At 47.3% G+C, this 24598-nt stretch overlaps 1 protein-coding gene across 1 annotated transcript in view; it reads right to left on the reverse strand.

Moving 5' to 3' along the window:
* Positions 1-24598, reverse strand: part of LOC119371961 (A disintegrin and metalloproteinase with thrombospondin motifs 9) — a 367660-nt gene that overhangs the window by 55053 nt on the left and 288009 nt on the right. Inside the window, exons 5-15 of the mRNA XM_037642406.2 lie at positions 16164-16247; positions 13972-14096; positions 12175-12215; positions 10626-10731; positions 9064-9213; positions 6208-6484; positions 5791-5945; positions 5546-5609; positions 4895-5012; positions 3345-3481; positions 2618-2735 (exon numbers count right to left, since the gene is read on the reverse strand). Coding sequence (XP_037498334.1) covers positions 2618-2735; positions 3345-3481; positions 4895-5012; positions 5546-5609; positions 5791-5945; positions 6208-6484; positions 9064-9213; positions 10626-10731; positions 12175-12215; positions 13972-14096; positions 16164-16247 — 1375 coding nt within the window. The remainder of the gene's footprint in view (positions 1-2617; positions 2736-3344; positions 3482-4894; positions 5013-5545; positions 5610-5790; positions 5946-6207; positions 6485-9063; positions 9214-10625; positions 10732-12174; positions 12216-13971; positions 14097-16163; positions 16248-24598) is intronic.

Genomic DNA, 24598 nt, shown 5'->3' on the forward strand with positions numbered 1-24598 from the left:
GACACACAGAGCACCATCAATCCATTCATGGATAGCCACTGCACTGCAAACTTTGATCAAAAGGCCGTGGACGCACGCAGGCGCGTGCGCTATCTCGACAGAGATCAGTAGACGACTCCTACCCCTGTACGTGTTGTGCTCTGACCGCTTACTTCGCGTTGAGACGACTGGCAGCAGGAAAACCGCTTCGCTCCATGGAGCGGCAGTACTCCCTTACGGCAGCGTTCTGTAGTGTTACACGAGATCTGATCCTAAACGGATTAGCTTCTAGCCTTACTTCGTATGGATGGATGGTGGAACTTAATTAAATATAGTCCTGAGAGACGCGACCAGCGCGCAGTGGGCTTCTCCCACGTTGGGACGGGTAGGCTTAGCCTGACCGCCGCATCGTGGGCTCTCTGGACGGCCCAAAGCTGATCCCCCTTGTTGGGGCTTCTGATGGCGGAGCTCCACCTGGCTGGGTCGGCTTGTTCACTGCCCAGTAACGAGGGGCATCGCCAGAGCATATGCTCTAAGTTAGCTATTTCCCCACAAAGGGGACACGAGCTGCTAGTGTAAGTATCTGGGTACATTTTGTGAAATAAGGCCAGATTTGGATATGAATCAGTCTGCAGGAGTCTAAGCGTCATGGCCTGGGCTCTGTGTAGTTTTCTGTGAGGAGGGGGGTAGAGCCTCCTGCCTAGGTAGAAGTGCGTATGACATTACAATTTATTGCTATCGCATCCATTGCTTCACCCTTGCGACAAAACCGCGATTTTTTTTTTCGTGCGCCATCAAAACGATTCGAGTTGGGGTGCGAAGCATTCAAAAGAGAACAAACGCGGAGGCGTGACACATCTCGAAGAATGGAGCCACCGCACACTAAGAACTGCATAAAGATCCAGCCGAGGCCTTGCTTTGATCGACGAGCGGTTCTTTAAAGAACGACGGCTGCCCTTGGGCGGCTGCTTTTGTATGCGACAGGCGCACGCCCACCCACGCGAGAAATATGAATGCTCCTACAGTCAAACCGTATACAAGGTCAGTTTTGGTCGATTTCACAAGGGCGAAACGTCTGAAGTGCGATACCAGGCAACGATGGCAAAAAAAGCCCGTAATATAATTGTTGGGGGTTTTACGGCCCAAAACCACGATATGATTATGAGAGACGTCGCAGTGCAGGGCTCCGGAAATTTCGACCACCTGGGGTTTTTTAACGTGCACCTAAATCTAAGTACACGGGCCTCTAGCATTTCGACTCCATTGAAATCAGTCGATGTATTTATCGTGCCCCGCCACCCTTCTGAAGCTTTCTGCACTTAACGTGGTTTTACACTGCCTCCAAGAGCGGAGGCACCTCACCTGGTTTTGCGCATTGCATCCGTGATCGAACCACCTTTGACCAAGCTAAGGTGCCATGTGATGACGTCACATGGCGACGTCATGTCATGATATTTTTTTTTTTGCATCACTCGTCCCCGACGCCGCAGGACGCGAGACGCCGCCGACGCGGGAGGCGGACGGTCAAAAATCGCCTTTGATGAGGCATCTAAGGCTTTCGCCTTACAATATAATTCAATTACCGCCCGTCCAACTACCGCGTCAGTAAGGGAGTAACGCAGCATTGCTGCCTACCATAGCGTAATGCGGAATACAAAGAATCGCCCATTATCAGAGGGAGTTTACCGTGACCTCAAAATCATTGTTGTAGACGCGGTTCTATTTTCGACGCGCATCACTACGTGACTTAGCGAGAATAACGGTGGACAAAAAAATTTGGTAAAAGCGCACGCAAAACACGGAACGGCGCACGTATAAACACGCACACTTTTTTTGTTTCGTCTCCTGCCTGTTTTCTCCCGCGTTTTACGTGCACCTTTCATAAAAATCGGTTACCAACATGTCCAAATTGCCACAGAGCGAACGAACACCGATGTTTCCCGTCTTATCGCGTTTCCTTACCCTAAGGAGCGCAGTAGCGGAACTTACGGTCGCCGTCTCAAGCGGGAGAGTGACGTGAGTCACCTGAGCTTAAACACCTCGTATGACGTCACCGGTAGAGTGGCACGTCGCTTTCGATTCTGGTTCTGGCAGTAGCCTATAGCGATACCGGCAAAACAGTGACAATAGCGAAGCGGCACGGCGTTAGGTTATTGGCCTCCTTTCAGAGACACGGAGGACCTAACCACCAACACTGGTAAAACTACGATACTTATATATGCAACGCCAGGCAGAACCTTTCGCTTTCAGTCAACTTAAGGTTAACAGCGGTTAACAGCTTAAGTTAACAGGTTAACTAGCCCAGTCAGCCACGTTATTAACTTTTAGTCAAATTTCACGGTGGTGGAATGACGTCACGCGTGACGTTCCTGCTCAAGTCACGTGACTTCCCCGCGTGTGACGGAGACCGAAAGTTCCGCTACATCACTCTTTAGGATAAATAAATACGCCTACTCGTAATACGCGCCGAAAAATGCCATGTTCCATAAATCCGGTAACCGAGTAAGCCACCTTAATCTCTTACCGATTATCGTCTCACGCTTGCGTTGTTTTGCTTAATGTAACTGACAGAAAACCTCGTGTTTATATATTTGGAATGTAAAGTGTGAGTCAGGCGATGGCGGCCGTAGCTGCTCACCGAACTTTGCGAGGTTGAAGTGTCCCTTGATGGTCCGGCAGGTGGCGTTGTCACCACCGCACACGCCGCACATGTCGGTCGTCGCCGTCGAGTTCAGCTGGTGGTCACAACCGGCAGGCTGCTCGAGAAAAAAAAATTTAAAAAAAAAACGGTTTGAGTACAAGAGAACTTGTTGCTCAGTTAATTGAATTAAACTGGCCTACGATAACTATTTTGAACAAAGTTGCACTTGAACCAAGTTGGTGTATAACCGAAGTAACATGCACAGCAGGTTAGACCTGTTTGAGAACGAAACTCTAATGCCTAGACGATGAATAATGGCTGACTAGAGGCGTACAAAAAACGTTCACAATGTGTCTTCACAACGTGTAGCAGGGGGCACGGACACCCATTAACGCATAGCCGCAAATCTACGAAGTCTCGGGTCCGGATCACATAGTTCGTGCAGGTAGAAAATGTGTCCTCCTAGCTCCAACAGACCGCAAGACGCTGGAACCGTGGTCTCTGATGTTATCAGCTAGAATGTCTACAATTTCTAGTCTATTAATCATTCTATGTTTTATCAGAGCACGTTCGTCGTACCGCGTAAGTTCAGCAAGAAGTAAAGTCTGCAAAGGTCGCTCTCTCAACATTATAAGACGCGTCGCTTACACTAAATAACCTTTTACTTAAAAAAGGCATCGAAATGAGAACTAGAGCGTGTAGGAAATAGCCACAATTAACGCACCTTGCAGACTCCATTGATGCATACGTCGAAGGACTCCGGGTTGCAAGCGGTGCCGTCTATTACCTTCTCCTTGAGCAAATAGTAGGCGGACTGGCCCACCACCCGGCAGTACAGCTTGCACGAGTCCACGTGCGAGACTGAAGAATGAAGTGAGGCTTGTAATCAATTATATCGCACAGACTGTAGGGATTATTGGTCAGCTGCCAGCTCGTAATAAGCTCACGTGCTACGTGACGCCAACAGGCAGAAAAAGAGTGTTCCACACTCGCCGTCATGGTATCCTGGCGGCGCTGACTGACGCTCCCACGTTTAAATACACATATATACTCCATAAAGTGGACGGGGGGATGGCCGCCGCGGTAGCTCAGTTGGTAGAGCATCGGACGCGTTATTCTAAGGTCGCAGGTTCGGTCCCTGCCCGCGGCAAGCTATCGTTTCGTCCACTTTTCTTTCTTCACATTTACATTACATTTACTACTAATAACGTCCCCTATACTTTCCTTGGCATTATTGTCTGTTAGTTCTCATTAATATTCTGTATAACAAAGAAAAACGAGCCCTCAAAATTTCCACTTCTTTCCTACACTGTTATTCAAGTCGTTTATTCAAACAACGGTAGATAAGCGAGAAACAAGGCTCGTTCTAACTTATTACTGCCGCACGTGCTGTAGTCCGAACTACAAAATAAAAAATAAGTGTTTAACGAATGCGTCAATGCACTTCGAACGAAATGAAGTTTAACTTATGAAGTGTACTTAGAAACATAGCATGCACCACTGTTAAGCGTGATCGCCGCGTACGGATCGTACATTACAGAACCAGATACGCCGTCTTGCACGCGTGAACACGCTGGCATTACCACTGGGATTTCAGTTGTCGAAATTGCAACTCGAAGGAAGAAAGGAAACGAGACAACATTTAATCGGAAAGCGCGCTTATTGAAGTTACCCGGGCAGTGTAGAACTTACCTCGCAATGATCAAAACTTAAGCAAGTTTGCAGAGATTCGTGGCACTGAAACGCGGGCACGCAAATATCGACGCGAGTACAAACGAAATCGTGAGGACATCTTGATGGCCGGATTGGTAGATCATTGCGTGGTAGAGCGCCAGCAATTCGAAAATAAAAGAAAGAAAGAAACAGCGAGTAAGAAAGGTACAAAGTGACAAGAAAGATGGCGCGTTAGGCTAGTTGGTAGACGTTCGCAATTAAATATTACCTTGAAGCGTAGCTAAGACACGGACAATGAAGGTGGACTGGACAGCGCTATCCTGCCCTGTACACTTACATTGTTCCCGTATCCGGTGCGCTTCAAATTAACATCAAATCATGACAAGAAAGATGCTCTAACAACTAGCACTACTCCGCGAAAACAACGTCCCTGAAGACCAGAAAGTAGAACATTACTTGAGATTCTGTCGTTAAGAACGCCCGAGAGAAAAATACGCGTTAAATTTTCAGTTTCTTGTTTATCGAAGGTTTTGATTACAACTACCACAACTACCATTACTAATAATGCTACTAGTAACAGTACTAGCTACTACTGCTCACTTCCGGAATGATGTGCCGTCCACTTGGGGTTGTAGGGGACGTCGGGAAAGTTGAACGTCTTGCCGTTGAACGCCGAACACTGCTGCTCGCGGAAGTCCATGGAACCGAGGGGGCAGGGCTGATGTGGAACACCGTAAGAATAAACACGAAGAAAAAGAAAAAAAAAGAACTGAATATCAAGAGTCAAACCGCAGCTGCCACTGTGTAAAGCGTTCGCTTTTTATCAGTTGCACTAAATACACGGTATACAAGAAAATCGTTAGATTAAACGCACTCCAACCGATACGTAGCGAGCTCTGACGCGTGTTACATATACAAAATGCATTTTGGTACACCAATGTTTTCTCGTGAGTAAGTTATCCGACTAGCCGAAAGAGCATCCGAGGCCCAAGAGGTCGCGGATGTACTCTGAGGCCACAGGGAAAGGCTTACGAGAAACTGGAGTAGACACAGAAGACAAAAAAGACCAAGTCGTCGTCCACTAACTATCATGCCCCAACCTCAACCCAAACTCAAGATTATGAAGTCTTCCTGTCTCACTCTCTCGTCAGTATTTGCTAACTACAGCAAGGTGTGACTCAACGTTTATCCAAAAACACAAAACAAAGTTTTAAAGAAGAGGGCGGGGGGGGGGGGGTGATGTTAGCGTACCTGTGTGTTGCACGAGCGGTACTTGACTCTTTCGCCGGTACAGTAGCGACCTCCAAATGCAGGGCTGAAATGAAGAACAATGCGAACGCTCTCGCCCAAGCTGTCCTGCATTTCTCTATAGCACGCATTCCTTATGCACAAAGAGTAAGGAAAATATGGCTCCACTTTCGCTTCTTGAAAGCTCCCGGCACAGTACCGGCACCTTATGTATACTGCAGACGTAGCGAGTGTAGTGTCGTTCCTACCTCGGGCTGTTGCACTCTCGCCGCGTGCTCTGGATACCTCCTCCGCAGGTCCTGGAGCAGCGCTCGTACTCCTGCCAGGGACCCCACTCGCCGTCGACCTTCTTGCGACGCTCGGCGTCCGCAGGACGGGCCACGCACTGACCCTGCTGACACCACTGCGACACCACAGACAGTCCGTACGTGTGGTTCGATCAGTCGTTAAACATACAAAAACGGCAAACTTAACAGCCCCAATATGGCAGCACGGAAACTCATTCGTAAAATAGTCCATAGCCTGTAAGCGTGAAGGTTTGGTCTCTCTGGTGCTCCACTGCAGGGTATATTGACAGCTCGAAAAATAAACGAAGGACGAAGCGAGGGGACAGAGGGTTGAGCCCCGTCTATGGTCTATAGGCATAGGTTAAACCGGATGCTCACGTGGTTCTTGCCGCAGGAGGTACCGTCGGCCCACGGCATGTGCTGGGTGCGACACCCTCCGTGCGGGTGTCCGTGCACGGTGCACCAGAGTCGCTTGCAGACGGGCATGTACGGGCACACCTTGGCGCCCCGGCCGAACACTAGCTCGCACTGCTCGTCCATGTTGAACAGCTCGCCGGCCTGCTTGCTGCTCGGTGAGGAACGGCTGCTCGCGGAGGGGGGCGCCACCAGCAGGTTCTCGCCGGGAGAGTCGCGAAGGCAGAGACCGTAGCCTGCACTGCAGTACCAAGACACAGGCGCGGTGTCAATCTATGCTCTCTGAGTTAAATAGCCGCGAAGTCCGAGGGCATGTCACGCATTTACAAACAGTTTTTCTTTTTGTCGTAACAAGAGATTGACTATTTTACACCATGAAAATTAGAATTGCGCTCAGAACGCGATCGTGACAATCACTCTATAGTGAGCTTACAATGATCGTCGATTTGTACGTTGTAGCCGGCTAAAAAATGATAATCTTTAAGGGGTTGTACGACCAGGAATTTTGCCGCTTTCTACCGCAGCCTTTCAAGCCCAGCCTTTCAAAGTTATGACGTTACCACAATAATCCCATGACAGAGAGGTAAGAAAAAAGCTTGTCTTGGATGGACGAATGCTATGAGCGCCCTCTTCATAACAGACCGTCACCTTCGCTCCACCAATCTCGGAAAGAAAAAACAGACGTTCCGGAGCGGTAGCAGCTTTACGATTCGTGAGCTGTTCGCATTAATGCTTCCTTAACCTATGTTAATGCGTCGCTTAGTCTTTAACTCCTTAAAATGTTTCTTGCCCTTCTTTTTCAACATACTAAAGTAAAAGAACGCATCGTTACAACGAGTTTATTTTTTATAAAATGACTCAGTGATTAAAACGCACTACGTGAATGTAACGCAACAAAGAATGCTTCGCAGCTTTCTCTTCACCAACACTTCGTATAGGTGGCATCCGCTGTACGAGGTATAAAGCGCAGCTTAAAGACGAAAAAGAACTATTAATTGATGTAACAGCCACAACCTTTCCAGCGCAGTGCGTCCGACGCTTTCCAAGTATCCGCAAACGGGAGTTACCTGTGTCTGCTATGAAATAGTCGTTCAAACCTAGCCACATTTCGAAGCTGCAGCGACAAGTGGAATAACCTGATGTGTGGGACCGGGCTAGTCGGCATTTCATATTTAAAAAGGTTCTGCTCAAAACGTACACAGTAGAAAAAGAAGCGACAATAGGGTGCTCGGCCTTTTCGCTTCTTTTTCTACTGTGTACGTTTTGAGCTGAACCTTTTTCACATATGAAATAACGTAAATAGTCGGGTGCGAGCGAACGTTCAACTTGATATTTGAAGATCTTTGCGGAAGTTAAGTGCTGTCATCCAAGCACAGCTTAACACGAGAACATCGTAGTACTATCTGAACCTATCCTAACGCACGCGACTTGAACCTAATTTTCGAGATTTGCAGAAGCAGTTTCAGCCACATGGTTAGTGCGCAGTTTCGCGGAGTTTTTGTATACCTGAATCCAGTGTATCTGGTGGCCACCGGTAGCTACCGCTCAACTTCGTGAACATACTGCCCGCATTGAGCCGACCGTTGCGTAAAAATTGAAGAGCTTCCAATATCTCGCAAGGTCGTGCTATGAAAAGTGCGAATCTGTTGAGTCTCTCGAGCATGTTTACATGTATGGCCAGGAGAAGAAAAATAAAGACGGTTAAGTGAGACAGCCATGGAGCACGGTCGGTGCTCCGGAACCACGGCGCCGGGTTGCCCCAGCCTTCTCTGGCGTTCCTGCGTCTGGTTTTTAAGCGAGCTGTTTGTGTAACCAATCACAAACTAGCTTAACCGCACCTCGTTTAGCTAGCCTCACTTCCGCGTTTCGGGCTAAACATAAGCTGACCCGAATATTCGCGTCTGTCTGCCCTCCCACCCCGACTCGCTTCAGCGCGAGAACGAATCAAAACGGCGAAAAAGAAAGAAAATAAGAACGGCCTGAAATGCGCGCCCTTCTTTTAGGTTTGTTTAGACATGCTTGCGTTTGATGGGTTTCAGAATTTTGAACTTTGAGGACGCGGCTGGCGTCACTAAAGGACAAGGAAGTATCGGCAGACACGACTCACAAGATATAGATTATGAAGATTACGAATTGAAACCCCGGACACGGTACTGAGTACAGTGGTCACCTCCGTTGCGATTCCGCCAACCCTCGCGTCGGAGATGTACTGAACCACCGCTTTTACGGGCTGTACCCTCTAGCGGATTACACCGTGTCGAGACAAATCAATAAATCGTATAATCAGTAAATCGATCACTCGAATGTGAATCGACCAGAAGCTGGACGGCGTAAGTTAAGGCAACATTGGTGCGATAGTTGACAATCGTGATTACTCTTAAGCATGGCATTTGCTGAGGTGGAAGATGCGCCAAGATATGGGTAACTGAAAAGAAATACGATAAGAATATGTGACACAAAGAGCAGAAGACATAAAAGCGAGACAAAAAAAAGCGAAAGGAGGAACCACGAGCAAAATAACGAATAACATGCTATAGAATACCCAGAAGAGATGTAGATAACTAAAATTCATAAAAAAATTATTTAATAGGACGATATCCTTGATGCAGCTGTTCAGGCCACAAGAAGACTTGGAATAAAAATAGCAATAAAGGTAAATAAGGACTAGTTAACGTTTTGTCCAGGATTATAAACTGTTACGTTCATGATTTTTTTTTCTCATTGAAAGGAATATTTTTTCTTACTTTCAATTTTTAAGGCGGTGCGCTACAAGTAGCCGCATGTAAGGGTATGTGATTGGTGGTGTAGCCGAGTACTCACTCGAGGAAATTGGTGACGTAGTGCCTACTACAGGCTGACCAGGACCACGGGTGGCTGTTGTAGTCCAGCATGCGGGCCATGACGTGCAGCGGCTGACTGGCCAGCCGGTACTTGGCACACTTCTGGTCGTCGTCGTGAGGAATGTTCAGGCTGAAACAACACGTACGGGAAGCGAAAAACTTTCACAAGTGCTTCATATATTATCCGATAACCGTAAATCTCCAACTACGCTACATAACAGGAACCCAGTTTAAAACCGTATGAACTTTAAAAACCTTATAACCTTAACCTTATAGACATCAAACCTCATAGCCTTGTAACCTTAAACCTTAAAACCATATAGTCTACTTAGCTTAACACTTTAGAAGAAAATTACACAGACTATTTAGGAGTCTCAAATATATGCGAAGCATGCAGAGACTGTATATATGCTCGGAAGGTTCGGGAGTTTGAGTACTTACATACCACGGAGGTTGAAGAATCGATACCCCACGTACTTAGAAGTTTAGCGGGCGCGAATCCCTATACAGATCAGAAGTCGAGGTTTCGATAACTTACATGTTTCGATGGTCGATAGGATTGAGCTACGACAGGCTTGTTAAATCGTGGGTTCCAGTCGTTATTCACTATATGCTCCCCACGTATTCCTTATGGAACCCTTCGTACCCTTATCAGAATGGCGCTTTGTAACGTTACAGACAAACGGATTGGCTGGGGGAGTGGCCCAAGAATGCTTCGCACTAAAGGTGTTGCGCAGACCGCCACTGCTTAAATATCGAATAATAGCATCCTATTGTGCTCATCATTACATACAGCACATGACTCTACTACTTGCCAAGTACATAGAAAAAATATTAAATCATATTAAAAGAGGGTTGCGTTTATAATGAAGCTAGCTGCCGCCAAGACGCCGTAAGCGTACACGCGTGTCGTAGTCTGCCGGCAGCCGCGGAATGCAACTGTTGTAGAAGGAATCCCGAAAGCGTGCTTCACCACGATCATCCTCAAAATGTGGGGAAGCCAGCTCTCAAGGCACGTTACGTGCGCGCAGGTTTGTGCGGAGCCGTACCGACACGAGCACGAGCAGAATCGCCTATTAAATGGTGCGTGGGTTAATTGATGGCATTGAAGCCCCCATTCAGATTTTTTTATAAAGGCTAAATCCTTAGATGCCTCATCAAACGCGAAATGACCGTCAGCGAAAACACAAGTGACGCGAAAAATAATCATCCCGTGATGAAGTCACACAACGTGACGTCACGTGATGACGTCATCACACGACATCGTCGCTTGGTCAAAGGTGGGCCGATCACGGAGGCAGTGCAAAACCAGGTGAGGTACAGAAAGCTTGCAATGCCTCCGATCCCGGAGGCTGTACACAACCACGTTAGGTGCAGAAAGCTTTCGGAGGGGCACGGGGGAGGATGAATACAACGACTGAGAAGAAAAAGATGGCTTTCGCCTTCGAGTCGTCTTAGGCGAATGCATAAGGGACCCCGTGAGTTTCTTGAAGCAGCTTTTTGTATGTGACGACTATGAGCGATGAGGAGAGAGGCACTCACACGTGTCCCAGTTCGTGGGCGATGGTGAAGGCTGCGCTGAGACCGTTGTCCTCGACAACGGCGCAGCTCCCATGCGGGTCGCAGATCATGCCAGACTGAGCCAGCCCTGGCCGGGAAATAAGAGAACAATGAAGACAAACAAGAACACAAAACAAAAAACTGAAAAGGCTCATTCACACCTGCGACTATAGCATCGGTCGCGCGACCATATATATGCGACTGGCGACCGAACAGCGACTCAAGAGGACCGATGTTCACGCCTAAACTGTGACTTGCACCCTTCGCGACACAGATTTCACGTCTGCTCGCACTGTCATTGCCCCGTAAAATAAGCTGAGGTCATGTTCCTGCGCATGTGATTAGTTCAGAGGTTCGCGACTGCGGTCGCGCGACTGAAAGCGTGACTGAAAGCGCGACTGAATGCGCGACTGAAAGCGCGACTTGGTCGCCCGATCGGTGCTAGTCGCAGGTGTGAACGAGCCCTAATCGAGCGTTGTATGTTTCAGAAAAAAAAATTATCCGATTGAGACTGAATATCATGATCTTCGTTCCTAATTGATATCCCTTACTTTTTTTTCGATTTCATCTAATTTTTTATTATCTTATCTTTTGTTTATTACTTCTAGCTATTTATTTCGGCAGGAAATTAACGCCACCGGACATTGCACACCGTACACCGTTACAGAGTATGGGAGGAAGCGGCCTAGGGAGACGCGTATTCGACTTACGTCACCGCAGACAAAACCGTGCGGACTTGCTGTAGACGATGCATTTGAGCAACATTCGACAACGTGTTATTAAACAAACTGCTAAATTCGAACTGCTAAACGCTACTTGTGTGCGAAAGTTGAACGCGGACGGCCCAGATATAAGCCTGAAGATTCACGCATATTGGACACTGCTCCTTTCGTGACGCACGTTATATGCGAGAGACAGCGTCTGTTGTGATCGCACCGAGCATAGAGCAAGCACTTTTTGAGTCGATTAATGCTCAGCTAGCATTTCAGGGGGTATTTATAAAATGACCGCTTATAGTATACAAAATATTACATCTAGGAGAAAGGTAAGTTGAGAAATTTCCCGTAGTTTGTTTTATTTATTTTTAACTATTGACTTTTTTAACGACTAAAATCACAATAAGGCGCGAGGAGCAAGTAACACTGACGCAAGTATTCACCCTAAATTTATGTGTGGCGAGCAAAAACAAAAAGCTACGACGAAGCTACAAAACAACAAAAAAATGGATACAAATGTTGGCGCGTTTAATTTCGGCGCGTGTGTGTTTCGTCAGCCGAGAGAAACGAGCTGAACCACTGGAACGACTCTCACGTGCGAAAAAGAGGTCGACAACAAACAACGCTAAAACAATGGGTTTCTTGTTGTCGGTGGTCGTCCTCGCCTGTCCGCTAGTTCGCGCCTCGTACAAGATACACGAAGAACCAGCTTTTGCCTCGCTGGCGCTTTACACAACGGACATGGCTGTTTGACGAGTGAAATAACGCGACGGTGTCAAATTGCGCGTAGGAGTCGTGCGAGAGTGTCAACTTACCAAGCGTGTCGCATGTCTTGGGCAGTCTGCATAAGTCTTCTCTTCAAGAAAAGGAAAGGCAGAAAGTGTTACAAAACAACGACACTCGGGAAAAAACACACGCGTACTGCAGGCCACACTGCGCTAATCATAAACAGGATTACTATATAATAATGAAACACTGTCGCTCCTTTAGACCTTGGCTCGCGAGGGGAATGCTTGAAGCACTAGTGTTTCACTTGAAATTCGTTGCGAGCGGTGGTATTTAGATGGCAACAAAAACTCGCATTACAGAATGTAACTGGCGAGAAAAAGAACAAGAAACATGAAACCAATTTTAAAAAGAAGATATGTGACTTTTACTGAACGCGTATGTAAGTGATATAGCTAAGTACAGAAACTCATGCATGGTTCGTACTGTAGGCGCAAGTGCACTGTTCACATAAAAAAACTGGCCGCGTATTTGCGTGCTTCGCTGCAAATATCGTCGAAAGACGATAGTCTTCTGCCAGCCGTACTACATGAGTCCTCCACCTCTATGTTGAATCGCCGCATCTGGCTCATAGCGTCGCCTTTGCAGCGCAGCCCAAGAACACTAGCATTTTCAGCGCACTCTAAGAAACACTAGGGTATTTAGAATTACGTATCTATGTAGTTTCTAGTAAAGAAACACACCACCTAATACTTACGTATTGATGTTGCGCCTCAGACATGCGTAACATTTGCTTTTTGATCGACAATGTTCAAAAGTATGAACGCCGCTACCAGTTCAAGATGGCTGGGCGTTCAGCAAGTGCTTAAACTTCGGCCGGGTGGCTGAATATTGTGACAGACAGACAGAAAGACCGAGAGACCAAAATTTCTGCGTTTAAGTTCTCCAAAAAAGACTATCATCTTTAAAAAGACGTCTACATAATGGGTACACGACATGAGACTCCCGCGTCTTGCGTCTATCAATAACGCTATAACTATAACTCATTTCCCCTATACCTGCCACTATATTCTATTTAATATAGCTGCCGATGAGAACTAAATTGTGTTTGGCGCTCTCGGGCCAGAGTTGCCATTGCGCCATAAAAATATGTCATCATCTTCAAGAATTAAATTGAACTGGACACAGTCATACATAATTTTCTGTCCGGATAAAGTACACGGCAATGCGTCCGGCATTTTAAAAAAATCCTTTAGCGATATGCGTGGGAACGCTTTCTGAACAGTGCCCACAACTCTTCCAGAAACCACGGACTCCTAGATTAGTAGCATTGGTGGAGGTGGCCGCGAGCTGTAGATTTCGGAGGCCATGAATGAAACGCCGGCATTGTGCGAACGCTCTACCTTTTGGCAGCGTGCCGCGTCAGGTAGGCGGTTTAGGAGCAAAGCGATGGAGAGAGAGAGAGAGAGAAAGACAGATGAAATAAAAAGGTAGGGAGGTTCACCAGAACAAAACTTATGTTCTTAGTTACATGTGCTAAGTTCTGGTGTTCTTAGTAACAAAATATATGTTCTTAGTGATCAGTTTCTAGTAATAGTTCAGTTATTGTAAAATAGTTTTTGAATGCAAAGCACATGTATTGTTCACGGACATTGCCGTTGAAATGTATTTTTCCTATTTCTTTATAGCTGTCATAGTCAACCCCGGGATTCGGGGCTAGTGAAGCTGTTCCTTGCGCTGCTTTTCTCCCACCGTTCATTGTGAAACTGCGTGTATGTGCTAAACAAACTCAACCATCCGGTTTGCTACCCCCTACATTGAGGGTAAGGGCAATAGCGAGATAAGAAAGGAACAGATAGAGAGATGGAGGGCAGCGTGGGAATTACCTGGTGAGCAGTATGGCCGTGTCGTGGTGGTAGGGGTGGCTGTCCTCCGGGTGGTTGTGCTGTTGCTGCCAGCGGCAGAAGTTCTTCAGCGTGTTGGACGCGCTCGGCGAGATGATGTCGTTGTCCTGCGTCACGGTGAAACGAGATACAGCGAATGCGCATGCGCGTTTTCAGTCTGCATATTTAGGCGAGTCACCTACTACTTGAACATGATAACCTACATAACGGTTCACGTATTTGTCAGGAAGCAAGCTTAGATCTTTGGCATAAAAGAAGGAAGTATCGCGCATGCTTGGATGTATAGGATATCTGTTCATTAGGTCTAAAGACAGCCTCAATGTTAGTAACTTTTGGGGACTTCATGTACAGTCGGGTTCTAAAGTTTAGAGACTAGTAGGCCTGAGAAAAGTTTCAGTTTCCCAGTAGTCGGTGGCTTTATTCTCTTGGACTGCACAGTACGTGTTGCTGGCGCGTTTGAGAACAGGCCGGAAATCTAACTTCAACGCTGCCTGCCGGACCAGCGAAAATCTTCAGCTTTTCCTCGTGTCTCATGGTCTCTAAACTTTCGACGCTAACTGTACACTCATATACAAAGATATGCAAAACAGGCATCTTCCAATAAAAATACAAGCTTCTGAACAACTGCGACTGACATTTTAAAGCTGTCCAACCCACATGTAATGTTTGAAAGGCTAAAGTTCCGCTCGCAGGCAGTTGGAGGTTACACGTCGTGGCATCAAAGAATTTTTTGTTGTTGTTGTTGAATCTTTGGTCGGCGTACTTGTGATCATGGATTTAGACATATTAGGAATCATATAACTGCCGTAAATCGCCAGCTGAACGACTGCTAGAAGAACTTGGAACGATAAATTTATAGGCGATACGATCTCGGCTTGCAATGGGCGCCTCCATCGGAACTCCATCATCTAACACCTTCGTCTACAATGGGGATGCCAACGGCGGCTATCATTTTCAATAATAAATCACTGCCCTAGCCTTCCGGTCTTCCTTTTCACCACGCCGCTTCGCAACGGACACGGCGGGTCCATCGAATTGACAGGCACGTCAACTAATGCGCGGTATTACATTGTTGTGCTCACTCGCTCGTACAGGGACGGAACTACACGGAGACGAGCCGGAAGACGGAGTGGTGCCGCTTAGTCCTAGGGGAACGCGGGTGTCTCGGAAGACGAGAAGTGAGGCAAGAAACGGCTCGCCTCAGTGAGCACGCGCGCCGGCGCCAGCCCGGAAGACAGGGAAGTGATCGATGCACCGAAATGTATCGGTTGGCGGCGCGCACAGTACCTACCCGCCGCGCCTTCCTGTGCTCCCACCGAACTATCATTGTACAGCCGGACTAGTATACCGAGTGTAAGAAGAAGAATGGGAAACACCGACTTCGGAATGCGCGACTACGACCTTGCAATTTGACCTCCCTCACGCTTCTAACCACCGGAAGCAGGCCCGCTTACGTCTCTTGTTCATGAAATCTTATTTAGCTGAAACGCACCTTGCCGCCTTGTTACCTTTCATCCAGCGTCAACCATAGCCTCACAGTTTAACTGCCGTTCTGCCAGCATAACTTACGTTTCAGCTTCTGTATGTGCCGAAGGCATCACCCTAATAGAATCAACTCCCCGCCTCCATCGGCAGAAGATCGCATCCCGGATCATTCAAGACTGCCACGTCGAACTTGTAATCGCGTTCCTCTTTGTGACGTCGTAATGATATTGAGAGTATTTAAATAAATAAATAAGAACATACCGGCTATCGAATTCTCCTCAGTTCTCCGCCTAACGAAGATGCTACAACACAGTAATATGCCTTGCAGCAATGGCTGTCGGAAACACGTCGGCCATGCGGCTGGCTGCATGAGATGTGCCTGGATGCGGCGTCCAAAGCAGACAAGTAGTGCGTAAATTTCCTGGTTTACGAGTTTGTCTGCATGAAAGATTATACCATGCACAGCGACGTGTTCGTGTTCGTGTGTCTGTGTGCGGGACCTGTGACTTTTTCTTTCGTTACCACTTTTTGGAAGATGAATGCGGTGAAACGTTTATCGAGTCAGCCGCATAGTGTATGCGTATCGGTGAACAATGACCTGCGAGATTGAGGGCACACCGCAAGCACAGTTGATCTCGGAGGCCATAGAACTAAGCTATAAAAATTTCAAGAGCCCCATGGCCACTCACCTCGTCCTCCTCCATGATAAGCAGCTTGACGACGGCGATGTTGAGCAGGTTTCCGATGCTGGGGTCCTTGTAAATGTGTGCTACCTGGCACAAAGAGACCGGGCGTCGCCCTCAGTTAGAATCTCACGCGATCGCAACTCGCGCAGAGAACGAGACGAGCGCAGTGATAAGCCCCCTGATCGCGGTATCTCAAGGCAGGCTCGCAGCCAGGAATTCTTTCGGGGGGAAGGGGGGGGGGGGCATTTGCTGAAAGCCTTGGCTTTTTGAGAAAAACACCCATTTCTATTATTTATTTTTCGTAAAAACACCTACTTCACCAAAATTTCAGGGGGGGGGGGGGGCTAGGGCCAACCCCCTGGCTACGGGCCTGTCTCAAGGTATCAATCCACAGATAGCTTCTGGACCATTCATCACGAACTGTTATGCACCTCCGTTGCGGGTTAGGCCGTGGAATGGCATAAACAAGCTCATAAGCCGGTGCCCTTCCGGAAGCATAAGCATTTACACCGGAAACAGCTATGCGCAAGCTAAAACTGTAGAATTCATTACGAGCATGGCACCGGAGTACCTGATTTCCTTAGGACAAGATGAAGATCTGAAAGAGTTTTTCACAAACGCGTGAGTACTTCTCTGGCTACCACACTCTACCCCACTTTTGCTGGCTGTCTTTCGTGGATGCCACCAGTACATTCCGTGCCACCATGTCTGCCAGCCTTCTTTTTCGCATGTCAACCCACTTACTATAAAGGCTTATGGTTTCCACAAAGTCAGCGAGCATTTCTAGCCGAACTCATCGAAGTGGCGTTCCTTAGCTAGGCTTTAACGGCAAGTGTAGTGGAATCCAGACGTGAACTAACATCTCGCGGGGATACTAGAAAACTAGCGCGTTCTTTTACCTACGTCACTTCCGTTACGGAAACGACGCAATTTCTTCATTTCCGTAAAGGCGTCAATTCCTTCATGGAAATGACATGAATTCTTGGTGGATACCAGTATCAAGAACTTTCACGTTCAAATGCTACATCGCGGGCACTGTACACCGTCCTACACTGTTACTTGATATTAACTGAGTGCACGCTTCGTAAATCGCTCAAATCAAAGCGATAAGAAGAGGGGTGAGGCTTCAAGGCAGTGTCACATAAACGACAAAATATGGGCACCCAAAAAAGCGCGCGACTGGCTAGTTCATCGAACTCTCCGAAGTGAAGCGACACGGACACGAGTTACGAGCGGTTACTTTAGGAGAGCGCAGGCTACCTCCCACTCCGGAGACAGCGCGGGCAGGCGCGCTGGCGTGACGTAACACCGACAGTTTCAAGAACGACCGCTGGCCTTCTTGTTCAACTTTTTTTGCATTTCTCTGGCTAAAGAAAAGATTCGCTAGAAGCATGATACTTCTCCAAAAATAGAGATTGAAAGAAAGAAAATCAATCACGGGAGCCAGTGACAACCTGAAAAATAAATAACAAAATACAGAAAAAAAAAGTTTGAAGACGCAGAATGACGCGATCGTCGCCAGATCCCATGTACTGTCACAGTCAGACCATGCCAAATGGGCTTTTCTTGATGCTGCTTATTGAGAGACAAACAAACAAACTAAAGCCTAAACACGACGGCTGCAAACAGAGGGAAATGCCTGAGAGATTTACGTAAAAGCGAACGTGTTCGTCTAGGTTTCTTTGGGGTTTTGGAGTTTTTTGCTTTTTTTTTTACTTCAATCGTCCGTTCCATGGGCCCCTGTCAGTCTGTTTCGGACCGCAACCAATCCCTCTTGAAAGCGTACGAAGCATCCAGAAGACTCAGTATGACGCAACGAGCAACCGGCCGCACGGCACAAGCGCATTCATAAACTTTGCTCGCGCAACGAAGCATGGCCTCTGTCCGAGCGTGACGCCAAGTCGCGAGTGACAGAAACGTCTGAGACGGAGCTAAAAATATAAAGAAATAAAACAGAAGTCTGCGGCAGCAGACGACGCGACAGCCGACGACCGAATTTGTGACGAAGTCTATTCTGGGACGCTTTTTCGAGAGCCTGGGCGGGGTCTGGCTTTTCGGCAGAGACGGGACAGGTTGTAATGGGCCGGGAAGGTAAGAGGAGGCGGAGCACTAAATCATTCGCTGAAGACAGCCTTCTAGGATCGTCTGTACAGCAGGCGCTGGGTGCAACAAACCTGACTCCCACGGAGTCCATAGTCCAGCTCAACGACTGCGTTCAGTGCCGGGAAGGTTGCAGTTAGCCAATCAGAAAACGACACTCCACCTACACACTTGTATGGATTGCAGTGAAAGCTCTGTCGCGTCATCCAAACAGAAATGATAGCTTACCTTAACAACGGCAGGGAGTGCAGTGAAAGCTGCAGTAGCGTTAGCCAATCAGAAAACGATACTCCACCTAAACAGTGGTATGGAGTGCAGTGACAGCTGTTTAGCGTCAGCCAATCAGAAACAACAGTTTACCTCAACAACGGCTTGGAGTGCAGTGAAAGCTGCGGAGTGCGTCAGCAAATCAGGAATTACGCTCCAACTCACCAACTGCATGAAGTGTAGTGAACCTACGGAGTCGCGAAAGCCAATTACAAATGAGAAACGAAAGGACGATTTTCCCACTGATCCCCTTCAACGCTACGTCGACCAGTCGTAGGCTTCAAGGAAGGATCAAAGGCGCACTATAGGAGAGCCCCGGTCCGTTTCAGGCACGTTCTCTGCATACTGAGACTGAACACAATTTCGGAAACCATGCCTCACTGGGCTTGTTCCAACGCAAATTCTGTGACGGGCTAAGATGGATATTTCTGTAAGAGTTTAAAGTACCGTAATTGCTCGCATGGTACCAGCAACAGTTTTGCACTGCTTAGTGCAGGCTTGTTGTCTAGATGAAATGATTTCAAATGCTGGCTGATGGCTATCCATTGACAAATGTCGGCCATTGTTATTAAGTGATCGGTATTGCTGCCTAAATTAGGAAAAAGTTGGCTAACACCGACAGCGCTGCCGTTGCGCTCATTCAAGCTGAGCTGCTTGCCAAATTTATTAGTGTTCCAAATAGCGGTGACACGGCAAAAAAATTGATAAAAGCAGTGTTTGATGCAAATGTAGCCCTCTGCTAACCAAAATATTTTCGTAGGCCAATTGTTTACAGCAACTAAGGCGAAGCAAAGGCAAATAAAAGGCGCATTACAAGGTTTCACGCCAATTTCGACAAGTAGCTCTGTGTAACTACCGTTTATATTGTGTTCGTTCCTGCCCTCATAGAAGGTATCCCAACTCGCGTATCTTTTTCGCGTAAGGCATACTTTAGCTTTCATTATAAAGCGAATCGTCCATGCGGAGTCCGCATCCATAGTTAATTATAATACTTGTTATTTGCACAAAACTAGAAAAGCACGGACAGCGTGTCATGCTACCCAGAAACGCGGAAACTCGTATGCCGTTACGCCTGCCAGCCACGGCAGTCCACAGGCAAGCAGAATATCAAGACATACAAATAGGCAGACACGACAAAGGTAAAACGCTGCAATAATAAGTAACAATCTTTGTAAAACACAAAAAATGCCCTAAAATGGCTTAAATATTGACGCCACATGTGCTGAAACATTTTCTGCGGAATTCGTTTAAGAGAAATAAGTGAATTTAGAGACTTAACAGCAATATAATATTATTTGTTCTTTAGAACGCACTGCTCTTCTAAAGAAAGAAGAAAAAAGGAAACTTTGTTTTAGTCAATCAGTTACAGTGTACTGTACATTGGTCATACGTGTAAGGTAAACGGGCAGGGTTGGTTGGCAAAAAGGCAATTCAATGCCTGACAAAGGGCCGTAACCCGTTCCATCCTTTCTGACAGAATGTTGTACTGAGCACAAAGGCAATATTTCGAAATTGATGAAAAACTTTGAATCATGATTCGCGATTTGAAGGCGCTAGCTATGCTCGCTCGTGAGATCAAGCAACCAGCTGCGGTCAGCGTTTGGCGCATCCGACCGAACCATAGCGTTCACTGTACTGCACGGAATTACTCAGACGGAGCGTAGGCATCGAAAGAAAGAGCGCGTGGGGTTCACTGTGCCAAAATGCGCGGAGCGCCGTTGTTTCTCGCCGGGGCAGGCTATGGGGCTAAGTTGGTCTCCGGAATGCCGACACCGGAAGGAGCGTGCAGATTCCAGAGATCCTTTCTCTTAAGTCGGTGAGAGCCGTTTCGGGGCATCGGGATTAGGCTTCAGAGCCGTCGTAACTTTTGTTTGTGAAGGGTCTGGGGGTTGCAAGAACCGTATTTTATGGGAAATGTATGCCAGAAAGAGCTAAGGCAGTTTAGGATCGGAGAGACGTGCAACTCTGCCAGTGCTGCGCCTGCCTTCGCATAAGAAATATTGAATAATAATAATAATAATAATAATAATAATAATAATAATAATAATAATAATAATAATAATAATAATAATAATAATAATAATAATAATAATAATAATAATAATAATAACTAGGTTCTTACGCGCCAGAACCACGATATGATTGTGAGGCAGGCCGTAGCTGCAGGGCTCCGGGAAATTTCGGCCACCTGGAGTTCTTTAACGCGCACTGACATCGTACAGTTTACGAGCCTCTAGCATTTCGAATCCATCGAAATGCGCCCCGTTTTTCACCAAGCGACGATGCCATGCGATGCATTCGTCAGGTGAGGCTGTCTTATGACATCGTGTGACGACACAATGACGTCGCACATTTCCGCCGTCAGTGACGTCAATGTGAGGTCATTAGTGATGTAAGTCACGTGGGTTTGTGTACCACTTTATTCAGCTGTGGCCTTTAGCTCAAGGGGCCGCACAAGCAGACACCGAAGGCTTTCACCTTAAGAGGTTTGACAAATCAGATCAGGAAGATGTCAAGACTTTAATGAAAAGGTGTAAGTGTTTGTTTCAAGAGTGTGCGTTCGGGCGCTGTAGTTGGTAAGAAACATCCCTGAAAACTTAAACGGTGTTTGTGACGAGACACTACTCTGGTGTCTCAACCCCAACGCAGTTTAGGTCCTCAAAATTAATTGTCTGTTTCCTTGTCCGACAGATCAGAACGCAAGTTAAAGTGCTAAATGGGTCATGCACGCAATGATAACCTTTACAGAAACATCAGAACCATGTTATATATACACACCGACTTTTTTCTTTTTTTTTTAAGAAACGCAGTTGCCTTTCCGCCTTCTTGGCCTTGTTTCCGCTAATTGTTCGACACTGTGATGAAATCCTGGCTTTCCGTCACCCTCACATACGAACGAACGTGGCATATGACATCGTGACGAAGACAAATGGGCGTCTCTTTAGTTGTTTTTTTTTTTTTAGCGGAACACAAAACTTCCCAACAGTGCTTCAAGGGACACGTGTGAGTTGGCAAAGGACTCTCTAATTGCAACTGCTAATTATTAAGGGAAAGTCGTTAACTAAGGACGTTTCCTAGAGGACACGCTTTTGCATTGGCGCACGTATGTGTTTAGTCTTTTTGATTCGTCCTGGTGTATCAGCATAACGCAGCAAAAGAACGAAGCCTTACTGAACGCTTTTTAAGGAAAGCATGACTCTGACTGCCCTCAACGTACAATCGCAGCATTGTTTTAGCGTTTGCTGTCAGGCTTATTTTGTTATATAGTACTGCAGTTCATCATATATCAGTGGAACTGTTCTACTGAAGTCCCTCGTCGGTGACTCACTGGTCACTAGTAAATATGGTGTATTGCTTGTGTAAAAGCTTATCATTGCAAGCAAAAAATATAACACAAAAAGGGACACCGTTCCTAACGCTCACGCTTTTGCGTAGTCTATTCTGGAAACGCGCGAGAAGACTTAAAAAATAAGGATATTAGAAACGTCACGCGGGTCACGTGGTCAGTGTCACGTGTGTGTCGGTAATTTATCGGGCGGACACGTAATCGCTATGCGTCCAAACGCATTGTGTAACAGCACTTAACTGTCACGTCATACCACCTGCAAGGCGAGCCAATTCAGAAGGAAAAATAACGTGAAGAGTTTTACAACTCTGAATTTGCTGCTTCGTGCACTTTCCCCAACGTGTGCTAGATAGGAACTGCGAAACCAGTGCCCAATTTGCCGATTTGCCCATGCGCAGAGCCAATTACTGAATTCCTGCGATGCAAATTGTGTGAGGCGGTTATTTAGCTAAAACGTTCAACGCGGGGGCGATGCGTTTTGCGGCATAGTGATTCCTTGCCTGCTCAGGGAAATAAGCAACACGACCGAACTCAGACTTAGCGTACGCGGCCTCCGGGATCGGTTTCGTGAAACAAGCCGATTCGTGAAAACGTGCCAATGTAACGGTGGAATACCACTCTAGTTCAGATCAGTGTGGAATGCGAGACATAGCGGCGTATGGAATTTGGCGGTACATCAGTACTCCTTCCAATATGACTCAGCGGGAGCAGTGAATGCATGCGAGCACCTGAGACGTAGCGTCCAGTGCCTGTAGACCAATCCGGCGCACTCAGTACTTCAATAGCTAAGGCCGAAAGTAGATGACGTCATGCCGGAGTAGTCAGCAAATTTTAAGCCAGCGTCCGTACCTTTCATCATGTTCTGTTCCTTTTTTTTCTTTTTTTTGTGCCTCACCTAACCTCCAGTTGCCACTCAGAAGAGCAAGAGTTGCCGTTTTCTTCTTGCAAAAGCGCACACTTCACTGGTACACCTCTTAAGATAATATTAACTCTAATGGCACCTAAAAACGGCGCCAGCCTTCGCCACACCTACACATTCAACGCGTTCAAGCGCAGCGCAGCACCTTGACACTGCAAATAGGCCAATGCGGCACACTCTTTTCAAGTGTTTGCTACAGACACGCGCGGGTTGGAGGTACGTATGCGAACCGAAAGCAGTGACGTAAGCACGCAGCTTGTTTCGTTTCGCGAGACTCTTCGTGACGCAAGCGGCGGCTCGGGAAACCACAACAGGAGCAAAGGGCGGGGAAAGTGTATGCGCTAGTGGCGTTACACAGACAGTTCCACTGAGGCGCCGCTCTTCATACGTCAATCCCCTTGGGCGGCGTCCAAAAGAACCGCTCACGCGCCTGTCAAGCGGTGTATATCGCCTTTCACCCCCGCAGTAACGATGTTCTTTTTCTCCCCTTAAAACGTTACATACTGAGAGGCTAACCGAAGCCAGAAGCCCCGCGGTCCTGACTCCTGCCTCCCGCCAGCCGTGTGTCAAACTGTTCACTTAAGTGTCTTTATATGTTCACCGAACGATGGTGTTAATGATTCTCGGTGTTGGTGTCTGTAGTGCACGTAGCTAGCCACACAAACTGCAAAGCTACACCCGTATGAAGCGCGTATTTATGTTAAGAAAATTCAGATCCCTCTCACTACTGCGAAGAGTGAAAGCCAGTGGCTGCGGCTGCACGTTCTGCGGCAGCGGTTTGACGTCGTTCTCGCGCCCATTCGCGCTTCTGTGCAGCCAGACATCTACGACGTCAGGGGCTCACTCTTTCAATTGCCAAATGCGCAGTGCTTGCATTCACGCGCAAACATATGTCACGATACCCGATATTTATTAATGGAATAGCGATACCTACTGTAACGCACCACAAGTTCCTTGGTGCAATCATAGACAGATCTATCGTGGTCGAAACGCGTCGCAGCACTTAAATCAAAATTGAACAGCTTTGTTCACGCTCTTCGGACTGTGGCAGGAGCAAGATGGGGCCCGTCAGAATCGTCACTTCTTCAACTGTACAATGCTCTATTCGTAGGATACATGCGATACAGCATGCCGGTGCTCTCAAACATGAGACCTAGCTGTGTGAAGACGCTAGAGAGCATTGAAGCTCAAGGATCGTGAACGTGCTTGGGCCTACTGCGCTGCACGTCAACGAATGGGACTATCGCGGAAACTCGGGCTTGTCCCATCAGTGTCTTCATGCTCTGCGAGCCACTTCGAGTGCATCTTCGCTTCTTGACCCGACACAGGCAGCGTCCCCTATCGGCACTCTCCGCCACACACCCATGCTGCAGTTCTTGAAAAGCAATATCACGGCATTAGAATGTTATACGATCAAGGTTTTCTCCACCGAGTGTTCCTGGAACACTTCCGTGGGTCCTGACTAAACCATCTGTTTGTCTTACGATTCCTAGGATTACGAAGAAGTCCCTCGTTTCATCAAATGGCCTCAAACAACTGACCCTACATCACATTTTTACGACTTACGGCGGTACTGTGCACGTGTACACCTATGGATCTGCCACGCTGCATACCTCCGCTGCAGCGTTTGTCATCACACAAATGGGTATCGCTCGACGATTCAAAGTAGAGCCCTAAACCACATCAACTGCCGCGGAGCTTCTATCTATCGGGGAGGCAATCAGACTCGTCTTTGGAGAGACACCTCGTGCATGGAGGATATTCTGCGATGCCAGCCCAGCTTTGCAAGCCATGATTTGCGTCATG

The sequence above is a fragment of the Rhipicephalus sanguineus genome, chromosome 10 (assembly GCF_013339695.2).
Source record: "Rhipicephalus sanguineus isolate Rsan-2018 chromosome 10, BIME_Rsan_1.4, whole genome shotgun sequence".
In the NCBI taxonomy this organism is placed as follows: domain Eukaryota; kingdom Metazoa; phylum Arthropoda; class Arachnida; order Ixodida; family Ixodidae; genus Rhipicephalus; species Rhipicephalus sanguineus.